General features: G+C 43.5%; 2 protein-coding genes across 2 annotated transcripts; one reads left to right on the top strand and one right to left on the bottom strand.

The window, feature by feature from the left end:
• Positions 1 to 1,507: 1,507 nt before the first annotated feature.
• Positions 1,508 to 11,774, bottom strand: LOC308299171 (GTPase IMAP family member 7-like; the record flags this gene model as incomplete). Its single annotated transcript, XM_080742889.1, has 3 exons — positions 1,508 to 1,520; positions 3,604 to 4,324; positions 11,744 to 11,774. The coding sequence occupies 3 exons, from the start codon at positions 11,772 to 11,774 to the stop codon at positions 1,508 to 1,510; spliced, it is 765 nt and encodes a 254-aa protein (XP_080599015.1).
• An 8,878-nt stretch (positions 11,775 to 20,652) lies between these two features.
• On the top strand, positions 20,653 to 27,182 carry LOC308299170 (Krueppel-like factor 4; the record flags this gene model as incomplete). The annotated part of the gene is made up of 4 exons (XM_080742888.1): positions 20,653 to 20,716; positions 21,228 to 21,244; positions 24,700 to 25,352; positions 27,056 to 27,182. 4 exons carry the CDS (start codon positions 20,653 to 20,655, stop codon positions 27,180 to 27,182), a joined length of 861 nt encoding a protein of 286 aa, XP_080599014.1.
• Positions 27,183 to 27,916: the final 734 nt, after the last annotated feature.

The raw sequence follows: 27,916 nt of genomic DNA, 5'->3' as shown, positions 1-27,916 counted from the left end.
TGGTTGTGCGTTGGACTGGCGAGTGGGAGTCCCGGGTTCAATCCCCGCTTCCGCGTATCACTACACATGCATTTGTTTTGCATGAAAAACATTTTTTCCACTTTTCACAGTTTTGGGCTGCCGAAAGTTAACCCAAGGAATGTTTTTCATGCAAAACAAATCCTTGCAGTGGATTCAATTCAGAAACCTAGTTTGACCCCTCACATGCTACTTAAAGCAGATTCTTTTTTTTTTTTTATATATATATATATATATATATTTCTAGTGGAGTCAATGGGACACTGAATATATACAAATGGCCATAACTTTTTTTCGCGATGTTTCCGGCAGAGCAGGCCTTAATGACCAAACTAATCGATAAAACAGAAATAAAAAGTACGGCAGAAAATCCCAGGTCCCACCCTATTCCTTGAGCTTTTGGCCTTGTGGGTCCCCGGCTATCAATAATGTGTTGTATTTGTCGCATTCCTAAGACAAAAATATGATTATAGTACATTTAACCCCATATTGAGTAGAAAGTACTCAATATGCAGAACGTCACATTTCACAGGTTTTCCAATTAATAACATTTGGAAAAATCATTTGAAAATAGCAGATCTACAAGCTCACAATGTGTCGCAACGTGACACATTGTGAGCTTGTAGATCAAATGGCGGAAATGTATATGGCCATAATGTAGGCCTGTATAGGGTGAAGTGATTTGTAATTATAATCAAAATCTAGAAAGAAACAAAATAACTAAAAGTAACTGAAACGAGACAGTATTTTGAACGGCTCTTTGAAAAGGAACGGATCACAGAGATCCGGCTCACTTCAAAGAGCCATAAATCCCACCTGCAAGAATCATCAGCCGAATGAGCTCCTCGTGGATGGTTCTAGCCTGGTTAAAGGGCAAGGTCACCCCTGAGACAACCAAATCTTATTGTAATGTTGTTTGTGAGATAATAAACACACTCCTGGGGTTCTTATGTGTTCAAAATGTGTTTTTAGAAATCTTAGTATTTCATGACATTCTGTGTTTGACTGAATAACTCCAACTCCCAGATTGCTTTGCATATCACCATTCCTCGACTCCTCTTAAATTCCCTTTGACCACCACTCCTCTGCTGTCTGCATCTATTGCACTTCCTGCTGTACTGATGAGGATCCGGGGACTTCACAATGGGAAAGGAGGCTAAACCTGTGATGAACTCAAACATACAATGCCTCAGTTGTTGATTCATCCAATCAACAACTATCAGCTTTTGACTGTCTCATCACCCAGTGCCTGCCTGCTACATTGACTTGTTTCATTTAACTGTTGTCAAAGGATGTGAACTGATTAATACAATCAACAGCCTCAGCTTTCGACTGTCCCACGACTGCTTGTTGATAGCCTATAACCTGTGTCTTTCTGTATTCGGGAGAACTTCTTTGAATAAACCATGCAACACTTTTTACCCTCCTGATATCTGGCCTGGCGTCTTTTCCTTTTCAAATAATGTTTCTGAGTTAAAGGTCTCATTTCCTAGTTATCAACTCTGCCCACACCAAAAACAAAAAAAAAACACACATGTAGTAGTCACATGGTGTCGAAGTGTGTTATGGATTGGATGGCAAAGTATTCACGTCAAAACTTAGTTTTACAACTGAGATATATGCCTTATTGTTGTGTTAAATAGGCTATTGTTTGCTCAGATGTAAATTAATTTCACTGACGACTCTGAAGATAAAACATGATGGTCCTGTCCATTGAAGCCTTCCTCTGTTGCGAGATGGCCGGCCTGGGTCCTGCACTGGAATTCCATCATGCACCGTTCAGCACACCAAAATGTATATTGTAAAATGTATATTGTATGAACCAAAACATGCTTTACTATGTACAGTATAGACAGACTAAGACTTCTAAGTCCTTCTAAATCAGTGGTTCTCAAACGTACGTGTATTTGTTGTTCCAGGAACCCCCCAGAAGCAAATATTTGAGTTACAAATGTTCGCTTTTAAAAAGATATATTCAAAGATTAGGTGCTACCTTTTTTCACTGACGAAAACAAAAACTAAGCTATGATGACTAAAACTGACTAAATATATTGACAATTTTGTCAACAAATAAAAAATGTTAGGGAGGGGCTAGTGGAGAAGAGAATACATACTGTAGAAAGGTATTTTTTCAGCATGCAACCAAGTGTAAAATCAGGCATAAGGCCCCACAAGGGCCACCAAAATACATTTTATCGACAAAATCAACTAGTCTAGAATAACACTGAAACATTTGAGACGACTAAAATGTGACTAAAACTAAATTACATTTTATTCAAAAGACCATGACTAAAAATTTGCTAAAAATAAACAGTGGTCCACAGTAGTCAAATGTGATTAAAAACCATCTAATTGCAAAGCCCTCACTGTGAATTTCAGGAGAAAGTTGATGGATCCTGTTTGGTTAATATTATTAATATAATATTAATATAGCAGTGTGTACCAATTTGTGTATAACGGTCAAATATCATAATTCTTTGTGTTCCAAAACAAACCCTTATTATGTTTAACACGGTATAGATATCATTTTCAGTGTTAAATGTCAATGCCATCCTGTGTTGGGACAAATAACTAATGTATGTGATGAGATCTGTCCACTGCAGGTCATAATGCCCAGGACACAGGATAACACAATGATATTGCCAAGCCATACTATCTGGCCTTGCTACTGGGCCCAACGACACGAAAACATCTGATATCCATTGTTATGTTTAATTGTCCAATCAGAATGTGACTAATGTCTGTGAAATGATGTTTTGTATAGGCAGAGAAGCAATGATGGGTGATTTTGCTGTACTGTACGTTGCTGTACTGTACAATTTGAACTCTGAACTATTATTTCATTACAACTAACAGAAAACGGACTTACACTGTGTGGACTCATTTCTTGTGTGCGAGTACTTTAATATTTTGGGGGAAACTGTCTATTCATATGGAATATAATAATCTTTCCATCAAAAGTCATTCCTCTTTTCCTGTGTGGCCAACGGCTACTATCATACCATGTGACAGTGTCAAAGTGAAATGTAAGATTACAACTAATTAACTAATGTGCGTAGCATGATGGTTTACAGGAGTAGGTAAGAGTTGAATAATGATAATATTTGTGCAATTCTGGGAAATAGCAATAATAATGGAACAAATACACAGAATAATGAGTTTTATTCATTTCAATACATTATGTGAAACATTGTGAACTAAGCAGTGATATGGAATCAGTTCCTGAGAAACATTTGCAAGACGATCAATACAAACAGAAATCCTTATTTGTCGCGTATACATGTGTTCAAGTAGGCTACCATGATACCATGATAAAAGCAGTTCATGAGACATCTTTGAACACAAACACACACAGCACATAATTATACTAGCCTACCGGGTACCGACATTTCCATTGCTGTTGCCGCTGTGGGATTACGACACTGCCCTTTATACATGACAAATCCAACTATGAGAGAAACAACTCCCAATAGGATTAATGTAACTCCTACATACAGGCCTATCCCTTCTACCACTACTGTAATGAATACTCCGGCGATAAACAGCAGTAACCCCAGCACAAACGCAAATTTCGCACCACCTAACCTCGTTCTCTTCTCATCTCGCCTCATTCTCTCCTCATCTAGCCACCTTTGCCTTTCCTCCGCTTTCTCTCTCTCCTTCTCCCGTACCCTCTTCTCCTCCTCCTCCCGCAGCTTCTGCTGAGCCTCCTCGAACATCTTGTGGGTGTAGTGCTTCCCGTCGTTGTCGTCGACCATTTTCCTGATCATCTCGATGAGGTCTTTGACCTGTTGGTGGTCGTCTTTGTCGTTGTTGTTGAAGGCGAGGTACCGGTTTCCAAACTTGTTGACGATCCTCTGTATTTCCTTGCACTCCCTAATAGCCTCTTTAGGAGGGTGTTGCTCTTTGCACGTGAACAGCACAATGCTGTACAGGGAGGAGTCCTCTCCAAAGTTCTCCTCGATCCATGTAACGGCATTCTGCTCCTCTTCGGTGAACCTCACCCCCAGCCTTATCACCAGCAGGAAGGCGTGAGGCCCTGGGACGGACTTCTCAACACACTCCCCTATGATTGACTTCAGGTCTTCATTGCTTATTCCTGTGTCAAACAGGCCTGGTGAATCAATGACATGCACCGTTGTCCCGTCCACTTCCCCGCTGTATTTAATACACTTTTTGGTCACAGATATTGCATTACCGCCCACTTTATAGACATTTGTTCCAAGGATTGTGTTCGCTGACGAACTCTTCCCTGTGCCAGTCTTGCCCACCAGGACTATCCTCAGCTCTTCCAGCAAATCTGAACCTGCAAAAGCAGAGCTAAAATTAATGTAGCTGGTAGTGATAGGGGAGAGTGGGGTAAACTGAGACACCGGGTAAACCGAGACGGTAACACTTTATAATAACTATTCGTTATAAGTAGTTAATAAACTATTAGTTAATGAGTTATTAATGCCTTGTTAAGCATTTGTTAATAGTTAGTTAAGGATTATTAAGAAGGCCCTATATCCAGTTAATGGATATTTTTTACAAAACATTTATTAATGATTTATTAATGTCTTTTTCAATATTTGTTAACAGTTAAGGACTTATAAGTTATATAGTAAATCACTTACTAATAGCTAGTTATGTATTTGCTACTTATTTAAGTGACTTTACCCCCTTTACTTATCTGGGCTGTCTCAGTTTACCCCGATGCTGGGGTAAAGTGAGACACACAAGACCACTTTTTGGAGCTGTGTGAAGCACAGGCTCCCTATACGTGGCTCTGTGGGTCTGTGTGTGTGTGTGTGTCTGTATGTCTGTGTGTGTGTCTGTCTGTGTGTGTGTATGTAGCCTGAACTTCCTAAAATTCGGCACGCCACTAATCCCACAGTTTTGCCACCACACACTCGCGCCATATGTCAAATCGACCGGCTTACTCGGGAATCGTGGGCTATTACTTTTCTAAGAGAAAGGTTCTATAGTTTAATTGATATTAATTTATTAGTGAATTAATTTTCCCCATTGACTTATAATGGGAATCGCAAAAACTCACATTCAATTATTTGTCTCTCGCAAACCATAGGGGCTAGAGTTTCAAGACTTGGAGAGGAGGTTCATAATGATTTCAAGGATTAAATGAAAAATAATTGTGTCATTTGGCTGCATGGTGGCGCCATAACACCCCACTTTACGCTTTGGCCTGTAACTCTTGAACCGTAGGTCGGAAAATTAAAAATATTTTTTCCCTGGATTCCTTGGGTCATGACGCATCTCCCCATATAGGCCACGCCCATTTGCGCCATGATAGATTTTCCGCCATCTTGAATTTTCTCCAAAACACACTTTTTGCTCCTTTTCCTACATATTTTCTTCAAATGTCACAAAAATCGGTACACATGATCCACACACACACAAACACACACACACACACACACACACACACACACACACACACATACACACACACACACACACACACACACACACACACACACACACACACACACACACACACACACACACACACACACACACACAGCTCCACTTCACACGGGTGTGATTTTTAAAAAACAATCATATTTTCACTGCCTTTTGACTTGAATACATTCTGATCCACATGTCGCATCTCAATGGGGGAGGGAGTTACCGAGAGTGAGCGAGAAGATGGCCGCCAGGAAAAATAAGGGTAACACTTTCTATGAAGCCTACATTTATAATGCATTATGAGGGCATTCATAATGCATTATAATGCACTCATAATGCTTCATAACTACACTCATAAACACACATAATGCTTTATGATGCACTATATCAACAGGCATACAACATTATAATGACACTTATAATGATTAAGTCCAAGTGTTCTATGGATGCTCTTGAATACTTATGAAGACCACATCTATAATGCATTATGAGGACACTCATAGTGCATTATAATGCACTCTTGACTGACTGCTTGTAATACATTATGATTACCTATACACACAACTCAAGTCAACTGTAGTAATGACTCATAGTATGTTATAATAGCCCATGAAGTATCATGAGTCATCATTGTATGTGTTAAGTAAAGTGACAAACATACGGATGCATTTATAATCATGCATAATTCATCATAACGCTTCATTGTCAGGGCTAAGTAAAGTGTGATGCATTTACATGCATTTATAAGAATCTATGCTGCATCTTAAGTGATTATTAGGCACAGATAATAATAATACCGTAAAATGTGGGCGCTGCATGTAGGAATGGAAACTCAAGGTAAGAAAAAGACCAAATACATTTTTGTCAAGTTTATTTGACACAATGGGTGATCAGACAGATAAACAGGAAAGTGTGAAACTAAAATGACAGAAACAGGAATAAGAATGATATACAACATTAAGGAGTAGATAGACAAAAATAGTATGAGGCCTACACAACATTTCACCAACACAAACATACAAGGCCTAATTAGCTGTTGTATACAAAGTGAAGTCTACAACTTCTCATAAAGACCATACTGTAAGTGTGGGTACATGTCAGCATTACAAACACTTATAATGAAATAAAAACAAACTGCCACATGAATTAGCAAGCATGATTATAGTTAGCATGGCAGCATAACAGTTAGCATATGAACCAAATATAAAACAGTGTACAGTTCACACATGAGAATGATACACCTACTGTACGAACTATCAAACAAATGCCCACTTCTATGCTAAAAATCAGCTTACAGACAATGCCATGTGTAAATGATGCACAGCAGCAGCAACATGTAGCTGCCTCTAGCAAGATCTTGAGAATGAATGAGAAGCACTTCCTGCTTGCGAGGTTATCAAAATAAAAGTATGCAAATACACAGAACAACCACCATGGGTGTCAAACATAATACAGACAAATACAATAAGAATGTTATTACATAACAAGTATAGTGCAAAATTTAAGGTATACACAACCTGCCTGCTGCTTTGAAAACCAAGTAGTTAGGTTACATTAGATTTTTTCAAGAGCTCAAACATTATGAATAGGCCTACACAAGTTTCAGTCAAATGCCAGCTTCAAATTAAATGGGCAGGAAGTTACAATTATTCTTAAAATGATGTGACAATACACACGTTTTTCTAAATCTAATCATAGCAGTCTAATTAATTAATGCAACCTTACAATCGAATGACACCCTAAATAAAGCAATACCACTAAAATGCCCATTTAATATGAAACTTCTGGAGAATACGTTTGTCAATAATTAACACTTTTATTGACAAAAGTATTGTCCTATTCTATTTTGTACGGCCAGTTTCATATTAAATGGGCATTTTAATGGTATTATTTTATTTAGGGTGTCATTAGAATGTTCGATTGAATTAATTAATTAGTTTGACACCCTCTGGTGGTTGTTCTGTGTATTTGCACACTTGTATCTTATTTTGATAACCTCACAAGCAGGAAGTGCTTCTAATTCATTCTCAAGATCTTGCTAGAGGCAGCTACATGTTGCTGCTGTGCTTCATCATTTACACAACACAAGGCATTGTCTGTAAGCTGATTTTTAGCATAGAAGTGTACATTTGTTTGATATTTCATACAGTAGGTGCATAATTCTCATGTGTGAACTGTACAGTATGTTTGGTTAATATGCTATTGCTATAACTGCTATGCTGCCATGCTAACTAGGCATGCTAATTCATGTTAGTCTACAGTTTGTTTTTATTTCATTGTTTAGCTGCATGTTTAAAAGTGGTTATAATGCTGACATGCAGACACACGTATGGTCTTTATGTGAAGTTGTAGACTTGTAGATGCTTGTGTTATAGATATCATTCTTATTCCTTTTTCTGTCATTTTACAGTTTCACACTTTCCTGAGTAAAGCTACTCAAATCAACACACCTGCCTGTTCCTTGGAGCTTGAGTAGGAACTTGTTTAACTGTCTGAGCACCCATAATAACCAAATAAATTTGGCAAATGTATTTGGTCGTTTTCTTACTTTGAATATGTATGGCTTGTTATACCATTGAGTTTCCACCCACATTTTACTGTATTATTATTATCTGTGCATAATAATCACTTAAGATGCAGCATAGATTCTTATAAATGCATGCAAATGCATCCCACTTTACTTAGCCCCGACAATGAAGCGTTATGACGAATTATGCATGATTATAAATGCATCCATATGTTTGTCACTTTACTTAATGACTCATGATACTTCATGGGCTATTATAACATACTATGAGTCGTTACTACAGTTGACTTGAGTTGTGTGTATAGGTAATCATAATGTATTACAAGCAGTCAGTCAAGAGTGCATTATAATGCACTATGAGTGTCCTCATAATGCATTATAGATGTGGTCTTCATAAGTATTCAAGAGCATCCATAGAACACTTGGACTTAATCATTATAAGTGTCATTATAATGTTGTATGACTGTCACTACCACAGACACCGGGAGTTCCCACACAGCAAACTGGGTGCTGCGGGAGCCAACACGCTGGCATCAATCATGAGGGGGCGTCATATGTGGACGGAAAGTAGTGGCGGTCCTGGGTCCATCAGCCAGATGTATGGAGGAGGATCAACATGACTGGGAAATGCCTGGGCTACTGGAGCAGCGGTCCAGGCACCTAGGCTCAGTGTAGCCTGAAAGTGTGTCGCTGGTTCGAGTCCCGATCCCAATGGCCTTTGCTGCATGTCACTCACTCCCCATCTCTCTCTCCCATTTCCTCTCTATCCCTATCAATAAAGGCATTAACAGCTGAAAGAAAATGTATTTAAAGAAAAAGGACTGGAAATGGCACGGGAGGTCTCTTACGAGGAATTCTTCAACAGGGGGTCCGGGACCCCCAGGGGCTCCTCAGAGTAATGTCAGGGCATCTGTCAAATCTTTGTGTGATGGGGAACATTAGCTGAAAAATAGCAGATCCACAAGTTCACAATGCCTCGCGCTGCGAGGTGATGTGAGCTTGTAGATTGGCTACTTTCGGAGAGTCGGTACAGAGGGGATTTGGGGAAAAGAGCAGACCAAGTGCAGAGCCAACAGTCAAGTTGACTAAATGTTGAGTGTTATGGACGCTAGGTTGAATATGGACGCTAGGGTTCAAGTGGTTAATATAAAAAACACACACGTTTCTATCACTCAAAGATTTGGAGGACCCCCTGTAGTAACTCTGGGGACCCCGGACCCCCTGTTGAAGACCCCTGCTCTATATATCTTGTTTTGTTTTGTTTTGTTTTTTTTACAAATATGTCACAAAGTCCTGTAAAAAAAACTTAAATTAAAAACAAACTATTAAGAAGAGTGAAAAGTGATTTACTCCAGCCGATGGCCAAAACGTAATCATAGCCATGTTTCTCGTCCTGCGTATGCATGTATTTATGTGGAAAGTTTTAGCAGTTAAATAATAATATAACAGTACTATCAAGGTTTTTCTGTGTTTGATTACAGTACTGTAGTTTACAAGCAATAGCATGAATAGTCATTAATTGCTGGTGAAATGAGTTTAGTTCCTTCAAAGCCCCCTATTGATCACAGTTGGTATGAAATCAAAAGTCTCTGATGTCTGTTCAAAAAACCTCCACAAATGAAGAGGGTTTTTCCTTTTTCCTTTTTTTCCCTCTCGATGTGGCAAAACTCCCATCAGGGTTATAAAGACGTCCATGTGAACTTACTAATTTAACGTTTCTAACAGCCTGTGCTCCTTTCACACACATTAAACCCATGTGTCTAATGAACTGTGTGTGTGTGTGTGTGTGTGTGTGTGTGCGTGTGCGTGTGCGTGTGCGTGTGCGTGTGTGTGTGAGCGTGCGTGCATGTGCGTGGTATGAACACAAATCTTTAAGGAACTATAACCTTTGTGACACATTTTTTACAACATTTGATATGAATTTGTGGTTTGAAAATGAAAATAAATTGATACTTAAAGTGGATCCATTAACGAGAATTTGAAGAAATGCTCAGGTTTCATGAGCTTTTTCTTTTCTTTTTTTTTTTACATTGTTACAATATTTCATGGAGACCGCTCTCATATTATCACTATGGGTGGAAACCTTGAATGTAAAAAAAAAAGAAAAGATTATTGTCATTTAAAAATCTTTTTTAAAGCTCACAAGGCATCGCATTGCAATGCCTTGTGAGCTGGTATCTGCTATATTTTCACTACTTTTGTGCGACACTCTTGTATGATGGAGTAGGGCATTAATTTACCAAAAAACACGAGTTGAAATATGGATATGCTGTACGAGGTCTCTGACAGCTATACGATATACTGTATGTATGGAATAATTAGAATGGTGTGTGATGGAAAGACAGACAGACAGACAGACAGACAGACAGACAGAGAGCGAGCGAGCGAGCGAGTGTGTGTGTGTGTGTGTGTGTGTGTGTGTGTGTGAGAGAGAGAGAGAGAGAGAGAGAGAGAGAGAGACAGAGCCAGAGAGAGAGCGAGCTGAAAGGAGGGGGGGGGGGGGGGGTTGTTGCTAGTTCCTGGGCTGGTGGCCCATCTGGTTTTGGTTATGTAGTCCCCCCCCCCCCATCCCACCCCAACCCCCCTCTCCTCAATTAAACTCAGCATGATGTCAATAAAATGTCAGACTGGAGAAGCCATCACTTATATTAGGCCTGTCGTGTATTGTTCTTTTCCTTAACATTCCAGCTGGGCTAATCAATTTTGCAATGATTTGTAGTTTGATTAAGGTTACCACAATATGCCATTTGTGATTTCATTTGGTCACTTGGGCCTTGAAAACGTCCTCCCCCCCCCCCCCCCCAAGCTGTGAACCTGATGATGATACCACGTCTAAATGAAGGACAAATGTGTTGAGAGAGAGAGACAGACAGACAATATATCGTTGTTGACGGGCGGAAACCTTGTATGTCCAAAAACCTTGTATTTATCATTTAAAATGATTTAAAATAGTCACAATAGACGATCGACAAGCACACGACGCCTCGCACCGCAAAGCGTTGTGTGCTTGTAGATCTGCTTTTTTCCACTACAGTTTTGTGTGACAGTCTTGTATGGTGAAGCAGGTCTTCACTTACGAAAAATAGGTACAAATTTTGAAACTATGTGATACGAGGTTTCTGTCCGAGAGAGACGATATGTATGTAATGTAAGTACAGTACCATATATACAATATGTACTATGCATATAGGCTGTATATAGATGTATGTAATGTAAATACAGTACCATATATACAATATGTACTATGCATATAGGCTGTATATAGGTTACACTGTTTATTGTCAAAAAACCGTCTTTTTTGATGCATTGTGAGCTTGGAGATCTACTATTTTCACTACTTTTTTTGTGACACTCTTGGTATGATGAATTAGGCAATTAATTTACAAAGAAAAAAAAAACATGTTGAAATATGGAAAGAATAGATTTCTCCCCGACTACGATATACACACTGTGTATAACAATTTCTCAACTGAACAACATTTTCCATGCCTTTTCTTGTGGTCCTTCACTTTTCATAACGTTCCTTTTTCCCCCCCCACGCTTCACCTTTTGTCGTTTTTTCTCTTTCCACCAAGACATGCATGAAATGGTCCAAGGTTCACCCTCATACCGGAGCAGAGCTTATACAAACTGTGGTGACATTTCTATTGCTCCTCGCTCATTAAACCACTGATTTATTAGGAGTTCCCTTGTCTGAGTTTGAGGGAGTTTCTCAACAGGGTAGAAAACCATGGATCATCCAGAAAAACCTCGACGTGTTGATGTTTGGGATTATTATTGTCATCTTACATCTCTGGATGGTTGCACCGAATCCAGGCATGTTTCCAGCAGTGGTGGAAAATGTACACACATTCTTTACTTATAAGTATAAGTACCAATACCACATTGTACAGTGGAAATACTCCTTTAGGGTGCCCTCACACCAAAATGCTATGAGAGTGGAATCCGCGTTCCACCAATGCATTTCAATGAGAAGGGAGCGTTTTTTGCTGAAATCCTCTGCTGGCATGAAACCGCTTCACTCTCATTGGAATGCATTGGCGGAACGCGGATTCCACTCTCAGTCATAGGTATTTTGGTGTGAGGGCACCCTTATAAGTAAAGGTCCTGAATACAACATGTACTTGAATAAAAGTTCAAAAGTATTGGCATCAACATACTGTACTATACTTAAAGTACCAAAAGTGAAAGTACTCATTATGCATAATGTCCTGTTTAAATCTTTTTGGAAAATAGCATATCTACAAGCTCACAATGTGTCGTATTGTGAGCTTATATATCGTCTATTTTCAAATGGCCGAAATGTATATACTGTAGGGCTGAAGTGGTTTTGTGATAATAATCAAAATCTACAAAGTAACTAGTAACTAAAGTTGTCAAATAATTGTAGTGGAGTAAATGTATAATATTTGCCTCTGCAGGTGTAGTGGAGTTGAAGTAAAATTGTGAAAATCAGACAGACTCAAGTAAAGTAAAGAATACCTAAAAGTTTTACTGAAGTACAATACAAGAGTACATGTACTTGGTTACTTTACACCACTGGTTTCCAGATATTTGAGTGCGGGCCTGAAAACCGGTGGATCCCCATACAGTAAAAGGTCACACATTGTGCACCTCTCCCAGTGGGAAAACTAGGAGAGCTCCACACCTTCTCCCAGGCAGGAACGCACGCCTGGTACCCAGAAATCTGACAACAATTACCACGCGCATTTCAGCAAATTATAACGCCAAGCTCTATATGTGTGGACCTCAGTCAGCGCACTGTTCTTCTGTCTGGAGTTCATCATGACAGACAGGGTGAAGAACGACGTATTATTGGTTATTCACTGTTCCAGAACCACTGGAACAAACTGTAGCAAATGCTCTATAATCACTTTTGACGCAACCAAATAACCAGTGGCGTCAGTTCAGCAAAAGCTAAAGTATGGCAACATGACTGGTGTCTTGCACACAAGGCTTCGCGCGCGTGCAAGACGCCATACCGTAGCAACATGCATGATGAATTTATTTTAAGAAGCACATTTTTTTTTCTTGTAGCCAAGGTATTGCAGCTTCCATACCTTGCCATACCCAATTGACGCCTCTGCAAATCACCCAATTGATTGACTGATTGATTGAATACTTCTCGTCTGAGAAGTCAACAGCACGTGGTACGTGGTAATTGTTGTCAGATGGAGATATCTGTCTATTTGCGTCCATTTCACGCCCATATATGGAGATCTCTGAATCTGTTATGCCCATATATGCCCATATATGGAGATATCTGTCTATTTGCGTCCATTTCACGCCCATATATGGAGATCTCTGAATCTGTCTGTCTGTGTCCCTTTATCCATTTTATGCCCATATATGGGGGCATTCATTTTATGCCCATATATGGAGAACGCACGTGCCCGTGGGACGAACGGTTCTCATATGGGGGCATTCATTTTATGCCCATATATGGAGAACGCGCGTGCCCGTGGGACGAACGGTTCGTCTCGACCCGACCCGACGCGCGGTTTTCCCGAACCGGCGCGAAACGTTCGGAATCTCCTTATGCGGGGTTGATTGTTGACATCAGGCTGTTCCGGAGGAATCGGCGAAAGCTCTGACTCATTGTGACATCACTTCTCCATATATGGGCGTGAAATGGACGCAAATAGACAGATATCTCCATCTGACAACAATTACCACGCGCATTTCAGCAAATTATAACGCCAAGCTCTATATGTGTGGACCTCAGTCAGCGCACTGTTCTTCTGTCTGGAGTTCATCATGACAGACAGGGTGAAGAACGACGTATTATTGGTTATTCACTGTTCCAGAACCACTGGAACAAACTGTAGCAAATGCTCTATAATCACTTTTGACGCAACCAAATAACCAGTGGCGTCAGTTCAGCAAAAGCTAAAGTATGGCAACATGACTGGTGTCTTGCACACAAGGCTTCGCGCGCGTGCAAGACGCCATACCGTAGCAACATGCATGATGAATTTATTTTAAGAAGCACATTTTTTTTTCTTGTAGCCAAGGTATTGCAGCTTCCATACCTTGCCATACCCAATTGACGGCTCTGCAAATCACCCAATTGATTGACTGATTGATTGAATACTTCTCGTCTGAGAAGTCAACAGCACGTGGTACGTAGACATTAAAGCGAAAAGGATAACACAAAAAACTCCTGATGACTTTTTTCAATCAACATCACAGACAATTGGGTATGGCAGGGGTATGCAGCTGCCATAACCTGGGTCCAGGGGGGGAAATAAAAGTAACTTTTAAATATAAATGTCTATTGTCTATCTGCGCTGTTATTATCTATCTATAAATGCGAGAAGTCTCTGCGTGTGTGCGTGTGTGTGTGTCTGTAATCCGCGTATCTCGAGAACCGTTCGTCCCACCGGCTTCAGATTCGGCACGCGCGTTCCCCGCCGCGGCACGGAGTGCAGTGCCGGGTCTCGACCCGACCCGACGCGCGGTTTTCCCGAACCGGCGCGAAACGTTCGGAATCTCCTTATGCGGGGTTGATTGTTGACATCAGGCTGTTCCGGAGGAAATCGGCGAAAGCTCTGACTCATTGTGACATCACTTCATAAAAGGCTCTGACATCACGTACGCCACATGAGTCAACAAAAAATCTCTGTGAGTGTGTATGTATGTATGTATGTAATCCGCGTATCTCGAGAACCGTTCGTCCCACGGGCACGCGCGTTCTCCATATATGGGCATAAAATGAATGCCCCCATATGAGAACCGTTCGTCCCACGGGCACGCGCGTTCTCCATATATGGGCATAAAATGAATGCCCCCATATATGGGCATAAAATGGATAAAGGGACACAGATAGACAGATTCAGAGATCTCCATATATGGGCGTGAAATGGACGCAAATAGACAGATATCTCCATATATGGGCATATATGGGCATAAAATGGACCCAGAACTATATGGACGCAAATGGCATATATGGGCATAAAATTTACGCAGAATCACAAAGATCTCCATATACGGGCATAAAGGGACACAGACAGACACACAGACAGACGGATACAGAGATCTCCATAAATGGGCATAAAATGGACGCAAATGGCATATATGGGCATAAAATTTACGCAGAATCACAAAGATCTCCATATACGGGCATAAAGGGACACAGACAGACAGATTCAGAGATCTCCATATATGGGCGTGAAATGGACGCAAATAGACAGATATCTCCATATATGGGCATATATGGGCATAAAATGGACCCAGAACTATATATGCAGTGATCTCCATATATGGACATAAAATGGACGCTGACAGACAGACAGACAGATAACAGATATCTCCATATATGGGCATAAATGGACACAGGCAAACAGATGGTCAAAACGGGTCCTATGACAACAGGTATAATGGGGTTTGCATTAAAGGGCGGGGCATTCATTCCCTATTTACATTGTTCCGAGTTGGCCAGGTCGCCGACTAGACGCTGGGCCGCCCAAAGGGCGGCCCAGCTTCTAGTGTTGTTAAATTACAGTAAAACTACAAATGCACAATTTAACAAAACGGTCACTTTAACAAGTATTATAATTATATTCTCCACACTTGTATTCTCCCCATCTTACAAAATGGTGTTGGAACAACAGAAGTTCAGGAGAGAGAGAAACACACCATGACTCCTCCCCCCTCTCCACCTACCTGCTCTCACGCCACCTACCTGGCCTACCTGGCCCTTGGCTCCGCCCCCCAGACTTCTACCTAGCTCTATTTATCCTCACTCTAACTTCCCAGAACCCCTCTTGCTTTTTCGTATGAGGCTCAACAAGCAACAACGTTCGCTCTTACCTGCCTCGCCATGAGCTTGAGTTTTTCGCCTCGGATGGGAACCAGCCCGGTCGATTCCCCCGACACCCAGCCATGCCAGCCTCCCGTCCGGACAGCCCAACAACTCCTCCAGCCAGCCCAGCCATTCCCGCCGCTCCGGCACCGCCATCAACCCAACCGGCCAGTTCGCCTCTTCCCGCGCCTCCGGTTACTCCCGCCGCTCCTCCATTCCTGCCATTCCATCCATCCAACCCAGCCCGGTCCGATCAGTCCCATACAGCCACCCAAAACCGCCCGCTTCGCGGGACAGGGGCGATCAGACAACAACCAGCGACCGGCACGACGCTCCACGACCCGTAGCCGGCTCAGCCAGCGGTCCCAGGCTAGCGAGCGCCGCAACAACGGCCGCCGCTCGTCCCCACTCTCCTCAGGGGCTTCCCGCCAACAGCCACAAATCCCGCGCCACCGAACATCGGTGACCGGACCGTACCAGGACTCTAGCGGCAGCTGCAAGCCCGCAAATCTTCTCCACACAGAAGCTGGCCACCACAACAACAACACCGGGGCATCATCCAGCCGGGCGCGCAACGATGACGTCACCCGCCAACCCGAAGGACCCGAAGTTCCCACGGCTGCCCAGGCCGCGCCCGACCAGAAACAACAACCAAGCCACCATATCCTTTCATTATCATCCCTTCCTCCCTTTCCTATTCATTATCGTCCCTTCCTCGCATTTCCTTTATCATCATCCCTTCTTCCCATTTCTTTCCTTTCATTATCATCCCTTCCTCCTATTCCATTATCGATTCACCATTCATTGCTCATAATCTATTCACTAATTCCCTACAGCAACCTACTACCAATACCATTACTACCAATCCTACTTCTAGCTATTATCATTCCAACTAATTAACACCTGAATTAATGTAATACTCGACAATCAATCTATAACATTACTAATCCTTGCATACATTTCAAATGTATTTTCAAGTATTTTCAAACTACAAAATATGCATTCGATTTCAAATACATTTCTCTGGCCCGTATTTATATTTTGTATTGATACATTTCGACCCAGTACTCGTACTTGCATCAAAATACTTTCAATGTCTTTGCCATTATTACCATTCCACTTCTACTTACCATCCCCACCTCAATGTCTAATGCCATTTTTCCGTCTCATGACATTATTATCATTTCTACTTGCCATAGTATGGTCAATTTATTCTCAGACATACTGCCAGGCATTTAATTTTATACTTGACAATCAATCTATAAATTACTCATCATTGCATACATTTCAAAAAATGTATCTTCATGTATTTTTATAATACAAAATACGTATTTGAATCTCAATACATTTCTCTGGCCCGTATTTATATTTCGTATCTTGATATCATCCTTTCCTCCCATTCCTTCCTTATCGTCCCTTCCTCGCATTCCCTTCATCATCATCCCTTCTTCCCATTTCCTATTCATTATCATCCCTTCCTCCTATTCATTATCGTTTCATCATTCATTGCTCATAATTTATTCACTAATTCCCTACAGCAACCTACTACCAATACCATTACTACCAATCATTCTAGCCATTATCATTCCAACTTCCGTGTCTAATGTCATTATCCTGTGTCTAATGCCATTATTACCAATTCTATATATCAAAATTAATTTAATACTTGACAGTCAATCTATAAAATTACTCATCATTGCATACATCTTTATAAAATGCTCTTTAATGTATTTCACAATACAAAATACGTACTTGTTTTCAAATACATTTCTCTGGCCTGTATCTATATCTTGTACCTTGATAAATATTTGACCCAGCTTGTATTTCGTACCAAAATACTTCAACGTATTCGCCCACCTCCGACCTCTACCATTCCTACTTCCGTGTCATGTCTTTAACCCCGTGCCTGCCACCCACCCATTAACATCTCTTGTCTATCTTATCATCCCTTATCCAGCAGGTTGCACTTTCATCCCCTACCTGCACCCTCATCCCTACATCCCACTCAACTTTCCTCTTTTCTGTCCTCCCCTTCAACCGGCAACAACAACAGCACTGCCGTGGCCACACCTGGCACCAGCGCACCTCAGGCCCCGCCTGCTTCACTTTCCCTTCTCCCGGGCATGCCATCCCACAACCAGCGATGGCACTGCCCAACCCTCCCCCCCTGTTCTTTCCTGTCCTCCTCTTATCACCCCACCCCCCCTATCCCCCCCCCCCCCCCCCCCCCCCGTTCTCTCCCCACAGCCCGCCCACCATCCAACGCCACCACCCGGAACCCACAACCCATCCCAGCATCCCTCCGCAACCAGAACCTACAGGGCATTGACACAGACCTGGCTTCCCTCCTCCGTCCATCCGCTGCAAACACCGAATTCCGCTTCCTGGACTGCTGATACATCTCCATCCAGCCCCGCAGCTCCACCCCCACCAGATCATCATTCCTCACCGTAGCCCTGGCTTTCTCCATCCTCCGAGACGTCACCTGCTCCGCATTTCCCAACAGACGTCAGGACCTGGAGGACGACCTGGCGGTGGTGCTTGACCTGTCCGTCAGGTTTGGAGGGTCCCTCCTCCAAGAGTACCACCGCCAGTCCTCTGCCATGGCCTCCGCGAGGTTAAGGCAATGGAACCTGGCCACATACCGGGGCTACCTAGACCAGCCCACCAAGCCAGTCAGTGCAGCTTTGCCGCACCCCGCCCCTCCACCTCCCGAGACACCACTTCCCCTGCCCCAGCCAACAACCCACCCTCCCTACTAGGCGCTCAACACACAGCACTCCCCTAACAACGCTCAACACACATCAATCAGCACACTGCGTTCCCTGTGCTGATTGATGTGCGAACGCTGTGTACAGCTCAACACACAGCGTTCCCTACTACAGCGCTCAACACACAGCGTTCCCTACTACAGCGCTCAACACACAGCGTTCCCTACTACAGCGCTCAACACACAGCGTTCCCCCCACAGCGTTCCCTACTACAGCGCTCAACACACAGCGTTCCCTACTACAGCGCTCAACACACAGCGTTCCCTACTACAGCGCTCAACACACAGCGTTCCCCTCACAGCGTTCCCCACTACAGCGCTCAACACACAGCGTTCCCCCCACAGCGTTCCCTACTACAGCGCTCAACACACAGCGTTCCCTGCTACAGCGCTCAACACACAGCGTTCCCTACTACAGCGCTCAACACACAGCGTTCCCTGCTACAGCGCTCAACACACAGCGTTCCCTACTACAGCGCTCAACACACAGCGTTCCCCTCACAGCGTTCCCCACTACAGCGCTCAACACACAGCGTTCCCTACCACAGCGCTCAACACACAGCGTTCCCCTCACAGCTTTCCCTACTACAGCGCCCAACACACAGCGTCCCCTTCACAGCAGTCCCCACAGCGTTAAACACACAGCACTCGACACATAATGCTCAACACGCATCGCTCAACATCCTTCAACGGCCATCAATCAGAGCATCTGAGCGTCCACAACCTCAGAACCGCCACAACGCCGTAGTCCAGCAGTGGCCCTTCGTCTCTCAGCCCACATCCCATATTACCACAATGCCATAGCTGACTCACGTTACCGCTGCATGCTTCAGAAATCCAAGACACTGGCTCCACACTCAGATCCCCATCCAGTCCCGGTCCCACCATTTTCGGACATCATCTTCCCTTAAACCACCCCTCCACCACCCCATCCCGCAGTCCCAGCAGTCCGTCCTCCAGGGCGTTGCCGACTCCACCATATCGTCCTACTGGACCGCGTGGACCAATTTCAGGTCGTTCCACCACACACAACATTGAATCCCTTCCTTGACCCCATAACATTTCAGCCTACATCAGCTACAGCCAATCCACACACTCCCCCAGAGTTTCCACAATCAGAGCTTACCCCCGTGGAATCTCTCCTTTCACCAAACTCATCACTGGCTCGTCCCATCTGTTCACGCATTACCCACAAATCACCCTCTAACTGAAAGGCCTGCAGCGCCTCAACTCCCAACTCGAAATCTCGACCCCAGCATCGATCCTTGCTTATCAGACCTAGCTATCCACGACCACAACACCCCCGTGTTTACAATCAAAAAGAGCAAAGCCTCCCAGTGCCGTTTAACCCCCTTCTACCTATTCCGCCTCAACCCCCCCAACCAGCCCATACGAACCCCTAGCCAACCATATCCAAGCCAGTCTCTCCCTTAATGCCTGACCCTCAGACCCCTTGTTCACTACCGAAAACGGAACAGTAGCCACCAGCAGCTGGTTCCACCTCCGCCAAATTCTCACCATATCAGGGTTCTCGGCAGAGACCTTCCCGGGCCACCCTTTCCGCATCGGCGCCGCATCCACAGCCGCTAGCCAGCTACAAGATCACACCGTCCAACTGCTAGGCAGGTGGACCTCACAATCCTTGCGCTACACATGCACTAGCGTCCACGACCTCAGAGCAGCCGACCATGCCCTAGCGTAGTCCTGAAGTTGCCCTTCGTCTCTCCTTTTGGGGGTCAGTCCACACCGTCCCAACATCCAACGTAGTGGCCCTTATGTTTACTTTTTGGGGGTTCAGTCCACGTCGCCACTGACGCCGACGGTGCAGACGATTACGCTATACGACCCCTACCCCAAGACTCCAGGGTCTGCGACCCTCCCCGGAACCTACGCCCTCCCCAATCCCCCCTTTCCACTACTGACTCATTACTGCTTGATTTCATTATTATCATTGATCGATTTCATGATCGTTTACACCATAGATCCATGTCTGCTCATCGATCACTGCTCATTACTTATCTGCCCTTACTTCATTAAAACCCTTAAACCTTCATGGTGTGTTTCTTGTTTAGCTAGTGAAATGGTGTTGGAACAACAGAAGTTCAGGAGAGAGAGAAACACACCATGACTCCTCCCCCCTCTCCACCTACCTGCTCTCACGCCACCTACCTGGCCTACCTGGCCCTTGGCTCCGCCCCCCAGACTTCTACCTAGCTCTATTTATCCTCACTCTAACTTCCCAGAACCCCTCTTGCTATATTCCCAGGTTCCGCAGGTCAGCTGCACAATGCATTATTGTTAATTGTGGCACTTTTACTAATATGCCAAGTGTAGCTGCACTTGTGCACTTGAACAACCGTTCCAGGCTGCCATATCCAGCCCAAGAAACTGTAGAAACCCGGTAAAAAACGGACAAAACCCGATTTCTCGCGTACTCCCATCTTTGCCATACGCTAGCTTTTGCTGAACTGACGCCACTGCAGATAACATAGATCTACAAGATCACAACGCATTGCAACGGCTATTTTCACTGAAGATATTTAGTGTGGAGACAAAACCGGAGCGGGCCCACTAGTTTAGATCCCTGGGGGACTCTGGTCAAGTACTATCTATAAGTTCAAGTGGTTAAAGTTACATTTAGGCTACATTTCTATAGCAAGCGAACCGCTGAAACTCTCATACAGCGTCTCGTGTTTCAGTGTGCTTGGAAAGCACGGTGGGATAAAAAATGAAAATGTAATGGCAGTGGTCTAAAGGCAATGTGTTGAGCATGGGGAGGGACATGCTGGGCCCCTGATTCAGCCCGGGAAAAAGAGTTGGAGAGGCCCTCATTGCACGCTATAGAGAGAGATCTATCTCTATAGCGCTGCTGCTACTCAAAGATTTGCCATTTCAGATCATGACAAGTGACAAGCCAGTGGGCCAATTACATGAGTTTTATTTCGTTGTTGTTGGGTTGAAACCTTATATGTCCAAAACCGTTTGTTTTGTATTTATCATTTAAAAAATGATTTAAACTAGTGAAAACAGCCGATCTACAAGCACACAACGCCTCGCGGTGCGAGGCGTTGTGTGCTTGTAGATCTGCTGTTTTCACTACTTTTGTGCGACGGCCTTGTATGATGAAGCAGGGATTTGCTTTGCGAATAAAATTACAAATTTGAAACTTGGAGATTAAGGTTTCTGCCCGACAGTGACGATTTACTTTGTTGGCCGCCCAGCCCCCAAAATGGAACGAAGGCCGACATTTTTTATAGATTTTTTTCCTAATGGCCGGCCTGAAGGCCGACATTTTATTTCATTTTTTTTTCCTAATGGCCCGCCTGGACCGGCCGGGAATGAACCGGACGTTTGGGAGTTGTCCGGCTTTTCCCAATGGCCAGCACGTCCCTGTCTAAAGGCAATGTGTTGAGCATGGGGAGGGGATAGGTGACCTACTGGCTGCCTGTGAATATATGCCAGCATGCTCTGGAAGACCTCACATAGTTGGTGATCGCAATAATTGCCCGTGCAGTTTGGGATCTGATTTCTGGGACTGTTAAAAACTTTAATGTTCGTTTGTTTCTCCGGGAACCTTTTCTAGGTGTAGCCTGGGAGTCATATAGAGCTGTATTTGACACTTTTAATGAAGAACTTGAGGTTTATGTTACAATCGTGACTGTATATCGTCGCTGTCGGTTGGAAACCTTGTATGTCCAAAACCGTTTGTTTTGCATTTATCATTTAAAAAATGATTTAAACTGGTGAAAACAGCCGATCTACAAAATGATTTAAACTAGTGAAAACAGCAGATCTACAAGCCCGACTTATACTATGACAGCTAGAAGATTATGTTAAACTGCAATATGAATTCATTTAGTGTGGACAAATGTTTTGGGGTTGTGTCTAGTTCTATGTTCCTTCTGTTGGCAATAGTGTATGCCGGCTGTGGTCCTCAAAGTGGACCCTCCAGGGATCCTTGAGGGGGTTCCAAATAGACCCTTAAAGGTCTGTGACTCTGAAGAGTGTACGGAGCGTACCAGTTTGTACACTCTCAGTGTTATGGAGGTCTTTGCCCTCATTACTGAACAGGGCCGGATGTAAGCTCTAGTAGTAGGTGGGGCGAGAGGAAATGCCAGGGGGGCAACCTTTTTAGGGGGTCATAACGCCAGAAATGCATAAAAACCTATGCATTTTGGCACACTTATACCTATAACACAATACAGGTGTTGCCTTTTGTCTGTCCTCTACCCTGAAAATCTATCTATCTATCTATCTATATAGTGTCATGACACTAGACTAGATACTGAGACTAGATACTGACACTGATATGACACGAGACTAGATACTGGATGGATAGATTGATACATGTATCAATCTATCCATCCAGTATCATATCTATCATCCATCTAGTCTCATATCAGTGTATCAATCTATCCATCCAGTATCATATTTATCATCTATCTAGTGTCATATCAGTGTATCAATCTATCCATCCAGTATCATATTTATCATCTATAGTATCATATTTATCCCTAGTTCCATCACTTTTAATGCAAAACCCAGCATGATCTGCTTTGTTATATTTATATTTTACCTTATTTAAAACCATTTTTGCTAGTGTATCAATTATTTCATTTTGGATGTTGTGAGATTTGTATTTTGCAAATTCTGGGATGTTTTTGTTAATTTCATTAAATTTGGGGTCCTTTGCCAGAGTGTATTCAACCATTTTTGAGCGGTGGTCACAACGCTCCTATACGTGGCCGTGTGTGTGGGTCTGTCTGTCTGTCTGTCTGTCTGTCTGTCTGTCTGTCTCCGGGTATGTAGCCTGCAGTAACCTTTTCTGACCACACATGTTAAGGGAGGGGCGCTGTTGTTCAGGATAGGCCAGGCATAGGCCAGGCACACTCACACACAAACACACACAGGGGGCACACACACACACACACACACACACACACACACACACACACACACACACACACACACAGGGGGCACACACACACACACACACACCACCGCTCAGTTCACACAAGTGTGATTTTTAAGAAGAGTCCTGCAGAGAATTCCAATTCTTGTTCATCATGTGAACTTTTCCAGAGTGCCACGAAGTGGGAGTTCATTAACTACAAGGAACTGAACTACTTCTCCTATGATTTTAATGTAGTACCTATTTTTTTCTATTTGGGTTGGCCCTAGGAGATTTTCAATGTAGATTCTCTTTTTATCATTTCAGACCAGGCGTTGGCATTTTTCACGTGACATAGACTAGATTCGTGTTTTGTGAATCCCTTGTCTTTCTCCAATGCAGTTTTCCAATTATTAAACCCTTGTTTGGTGAAAACCAAATCCCTGTCATTATTTCCTCCAAATTTGCGACAAGGAAAACAAAAGCACGCATCTAACTTCACTGAATATTCCAGCCATGGTCTTCCACGGTACCAGCCCGGGCTGAATGCGCGTGCTGTCTTGCCAAAATGACGTTTGGAAACACAAGATTAGCGGGCTGTGATGGTGCTGTTGTGCTCAACCAAGTGCTGTTAGCAGCGGCATGGACGGATTAACCCCCGCGAGGGCCCCTGGCCGATTTTTTTTTAGGGGCCCCCGACCCCCAAATTTTTTTTTTTTTTTTTTTTTTTCAAATTTTTTTTTTTTTGGGTTTTTGGGGGGGGGGGGGGGGCGCAGTTCAGGCCAAAGGTGGTACTGCAGCTGGAAAATGCTCTGAGAGCCATTCAAAAATGAGAGGCTCTCTATTCCTTGCCTATGGGGAGATCCGGCCCCGTTACTGAAGCATCATTAAAGTCCATGTGTAGGGGGCGGGGCTGTCACAATTATTACATAATAATAGTCTAATCGCAGTTATTTGAGGTAATCGCAATTATTTTGCATACTCGTCATAATCGTTTCCATGTTGAGAAATGTTCATATAGTTTCAAACACTTTCAAAAAGTTGTGGAAATAGCACATCTACAAGCTCACAACGTGTCGCGATGTGACGCGTTGTGAAAACAGCAGATCTGATGTGACGCGTTGTGAAAACAGCAGATCTACAAGCACACAACGCCTCGCGGCGCGAGACGTTGTGTGCTTGTAGATCGGCTGTTTTCACTAGTTTAAATCATTTTAAAAATGATAAATACAAAACAACGGTAATCGTGACAGCCCTATGTGTGTGTGTGTTTCGTGTAGAGATGGAAGGAGGAGCTGTGCCACCCTAAGAGGCCCAGCATGTCGACGGGGAGCAGCTGCTCGGACCCAGACCTGGCCGCCAGCAGCAGCCCTGGCATGCAAGCCAAGAAGGACTCTGAGCAAGACCTGGACCTGCTGGACTACGACTTCATCCTGTCCAACTCCATGCTGCAGCAGCAGCAGCAGCAGCAGCAACAACAACAGCAACAACAACAGCAACAAGAGGCTGCCATGGCGTGCAGCTCGTCCCAGGCCCTGTCCCCGTCCCCCGGCTACCCCTCGTCCTACGCCCTCCCGTCCCCGCAGGGCAGCGAGCTGCTCTACACCATCCCGGACATCAACGACGTCTCCCCGTCCGGCGGCTTCGTGGCGGAGCTCATGAGGCCCGAGCTGGACCCCGCGTACCTCCACGCCACCAGCCTCCAGGGCAAGTTCGTGGTGAAAACCACGCTGGACGCGGGCGGCGACTACGGCCAGGGCGTGAGCGTCGTGAGCAAGGCCTGCGTGAGCGCCGCGCCGTCGGAGCCCGGCTCGGCGGCGGCGGCGTCGCTCCCGTTCCCGTGCCACAGGATAAAGCAGGAGAGCCCCAGCGACTGCTGCCTCCCCAGGGCTTCCATCACAGCTCCCCTCAGGGCTACTCCCCCTTCACACAGGCACCGTCCATGCAGTACCAAGGTCAGTGGACTGACCTGTTGTCATAGGCTATTAAATAATAATCATTGTATCTAATTCATATTTAACCACTTGAACCGTCAATACTTAATAAAGTTGATCTTTCACTATGTACTTAGGCTTCTCTTTTTCCCCTCTACACCAAATCTCTTTGCCCAAAGAATAGTCGATCTACAAGCACACAACGCCTCGCAGCGCAAAGAGTTGTGAGCTTGCAGATCTGCTATTTTTGGCTAAAGTTCTCAGAATAAGGACACGAGGGTTCACGTGGTTAATATAAAAAAGGAGAAAAAGGTTTCTATCACACAAAGATTTGGAGGACCCCCTGTAGTAACTCTGAGGACCCCCTAGGGGTCCCGGACCCACTGTTGAAGACCCCTGATCTAATTCATGTAGAAATTGATTCAAGTGAAACCTTTCTCTCTCTCTCTCTCTCTCTCTCTTTCTCTCTCTCTCTCTCTCTCTCTCTCTCTCTCTCTCTCTCTCTCTCTCACTCTCGCTGTAACAGACCTTACACTGTAGACAGATTTTAAAAATAAAAATATCATATTTATTTACCATAATATGGTAAATAAATATGATATTTTTATTTTTCAAATTATGCTCACAACGCCTCGCAGCACGCTGCGTTGTGAGCATGTAGATCTGCTATTTTCACAAGAGAACCAACCGTGTTAACAAAATGTAATGCCTCTTTTCCATGAGGATCATCTTTGCCATACCCTAGCTTTTGCTGAACTGACGCTACTGTGTGGAAGGCTTTCACTGAAAATAGCCGATCCACAAGCTTCTGCTCTGCGAACCGTTTGTCAGCTTGTAGATCTGCTATTTTCTGTGAAAGCTTTTCCCACAATAAGGATGCATGCATTTCATTCATCAACAAAATGAACACAATGATACATGTCATCACCAAATGCAAACACTATATGAGCATGGATGTTTAGTTGACAATTCATTGTTGTATGAATAATTGCAATTAATGGAGCACTTCACCTGTTTTGAACCTCATTATTATAAGATGGCACCATTTCTATCTAGCCAAAGGAGGATTGAGGAGTGTGTATAAAAACAACATCCCGGTTCCAACAATGGAACAAGGGCAGAGCGCTTGTTTTCGGTGGAGATGACGGAGGCGTGCCGGTGTTATATTATAAACACAATCTGATCTAGCTATAACAACAATCATGACATAGGCTATTTATTATACCGGTAATCACTAATTCACTATGAAGTTATAATTAAAGTAAAAATAGTCAAATAACAAGGTCACTGAGGACAGTTCTGAAACCTTCCTACCAGTGACATCACAGATGGGTAGGGCTGTCACGATTATGACATTTTACATGACGATTAATTGTCACTCAAATAATTGCGATTAATGATTTAATTGTGTCTTTGTCTTTGACAATTACATTTCTGTTTGGCTTGTAGGCTTTGAAGTTGCACATGGCAGATATGACACATAACCTAAATATAAAGAGATTACTGACATATTTTGACAACTTAATACTTAGATAATAAACGATAATAAGAGCATTGGTAGTGGAAATAGCCGATCTACAAACCTCCATTGTGGCTCTAGCTATGTCCTGCTAGTCCTGGCTGCTGAAATATCATTTCCCTCTAGGGAATAAACAGGCTAAAATTCTAGCTAATACTTTATCTTTTCCCTTATTCTTTGAAGGTTTGGCATCCTGGACCGGTGTAAAGAGTTGGTGGATGCTGGATATGATGTAAGACAGCCTGACAAAGAGAATGTATCACTTCTGCACTGGGCAGCCATCAACAACCGCTCTGAGCTGGTCAAGTAAGCATTGGAAACTCTGGCTGCATGTTATTGACATATACGCACACACGCACGCAAACGCTTTCCTAGACAGCTCATCCCCTTGGAGCCACGAAAAGTTACCTTCCTTACATAAAGATGAGGAAACCCATTTTAGATGTTGGACACAGAGATACTGACTTTCAGATGTTCAACAAAGCAACCCTCTCTCATGGACATTAGTTCCAACTTCCATGAAATGCATGCGAAGACAACAAAGTTGTTCAATTTGGAAATCAAAATGCAAAGACAATTGAAACACCGGCCGGCCGTCCGTCGGTCGTTCGGTCGGTCACACGTCACACCTTTGCCCTGCTCGCATCACACCACATGTGTACACAAACCTTTGTGTACGTTGCTGTGGCAACAGTCTGTTGTTGCTGGTCTGTTAGTGTACGTTAGCAACCACCTTAGCAACCATGGTTTTACCCTAGCAACCAACTGTTTACCCTAGCAACCAATTGTTTACCATAGCAACCATGATGAGGTCACGATGAGTCATCTATGCCCAAATATAGATTTCTAGGATAGATGGCCCATGGAGTTTGTGATGTCAAACCTAGCAACCCAATATAAACAAACCTGATGTCAGACCTGAAGTATCCTTTTATACCCATATATGGAGATACAGAGATATCCATATATGGGCATATTAGAAAGCCCATATATGGGCATATACGGATGACATCAGGGATATCCATATATGGCTTACAGTTAAGA

Source organism: Nannobrachium achirus (assembly GCF_963921795.1).
Source record: "Nannobrachium achirus genome assembly, chromosome: 15".
NCBI classification, from domain to species: Eukaryota; Metazoa; Chordata; class Actinopteri; order Myctophiformes; family Myctophidae; genus Nannobrachium; species Nannobrachium achirus.
Note: the sequence above shows the minus strand (reverse complement) of the source record. Positions and strands in the feature narration are given on the sequence as shown.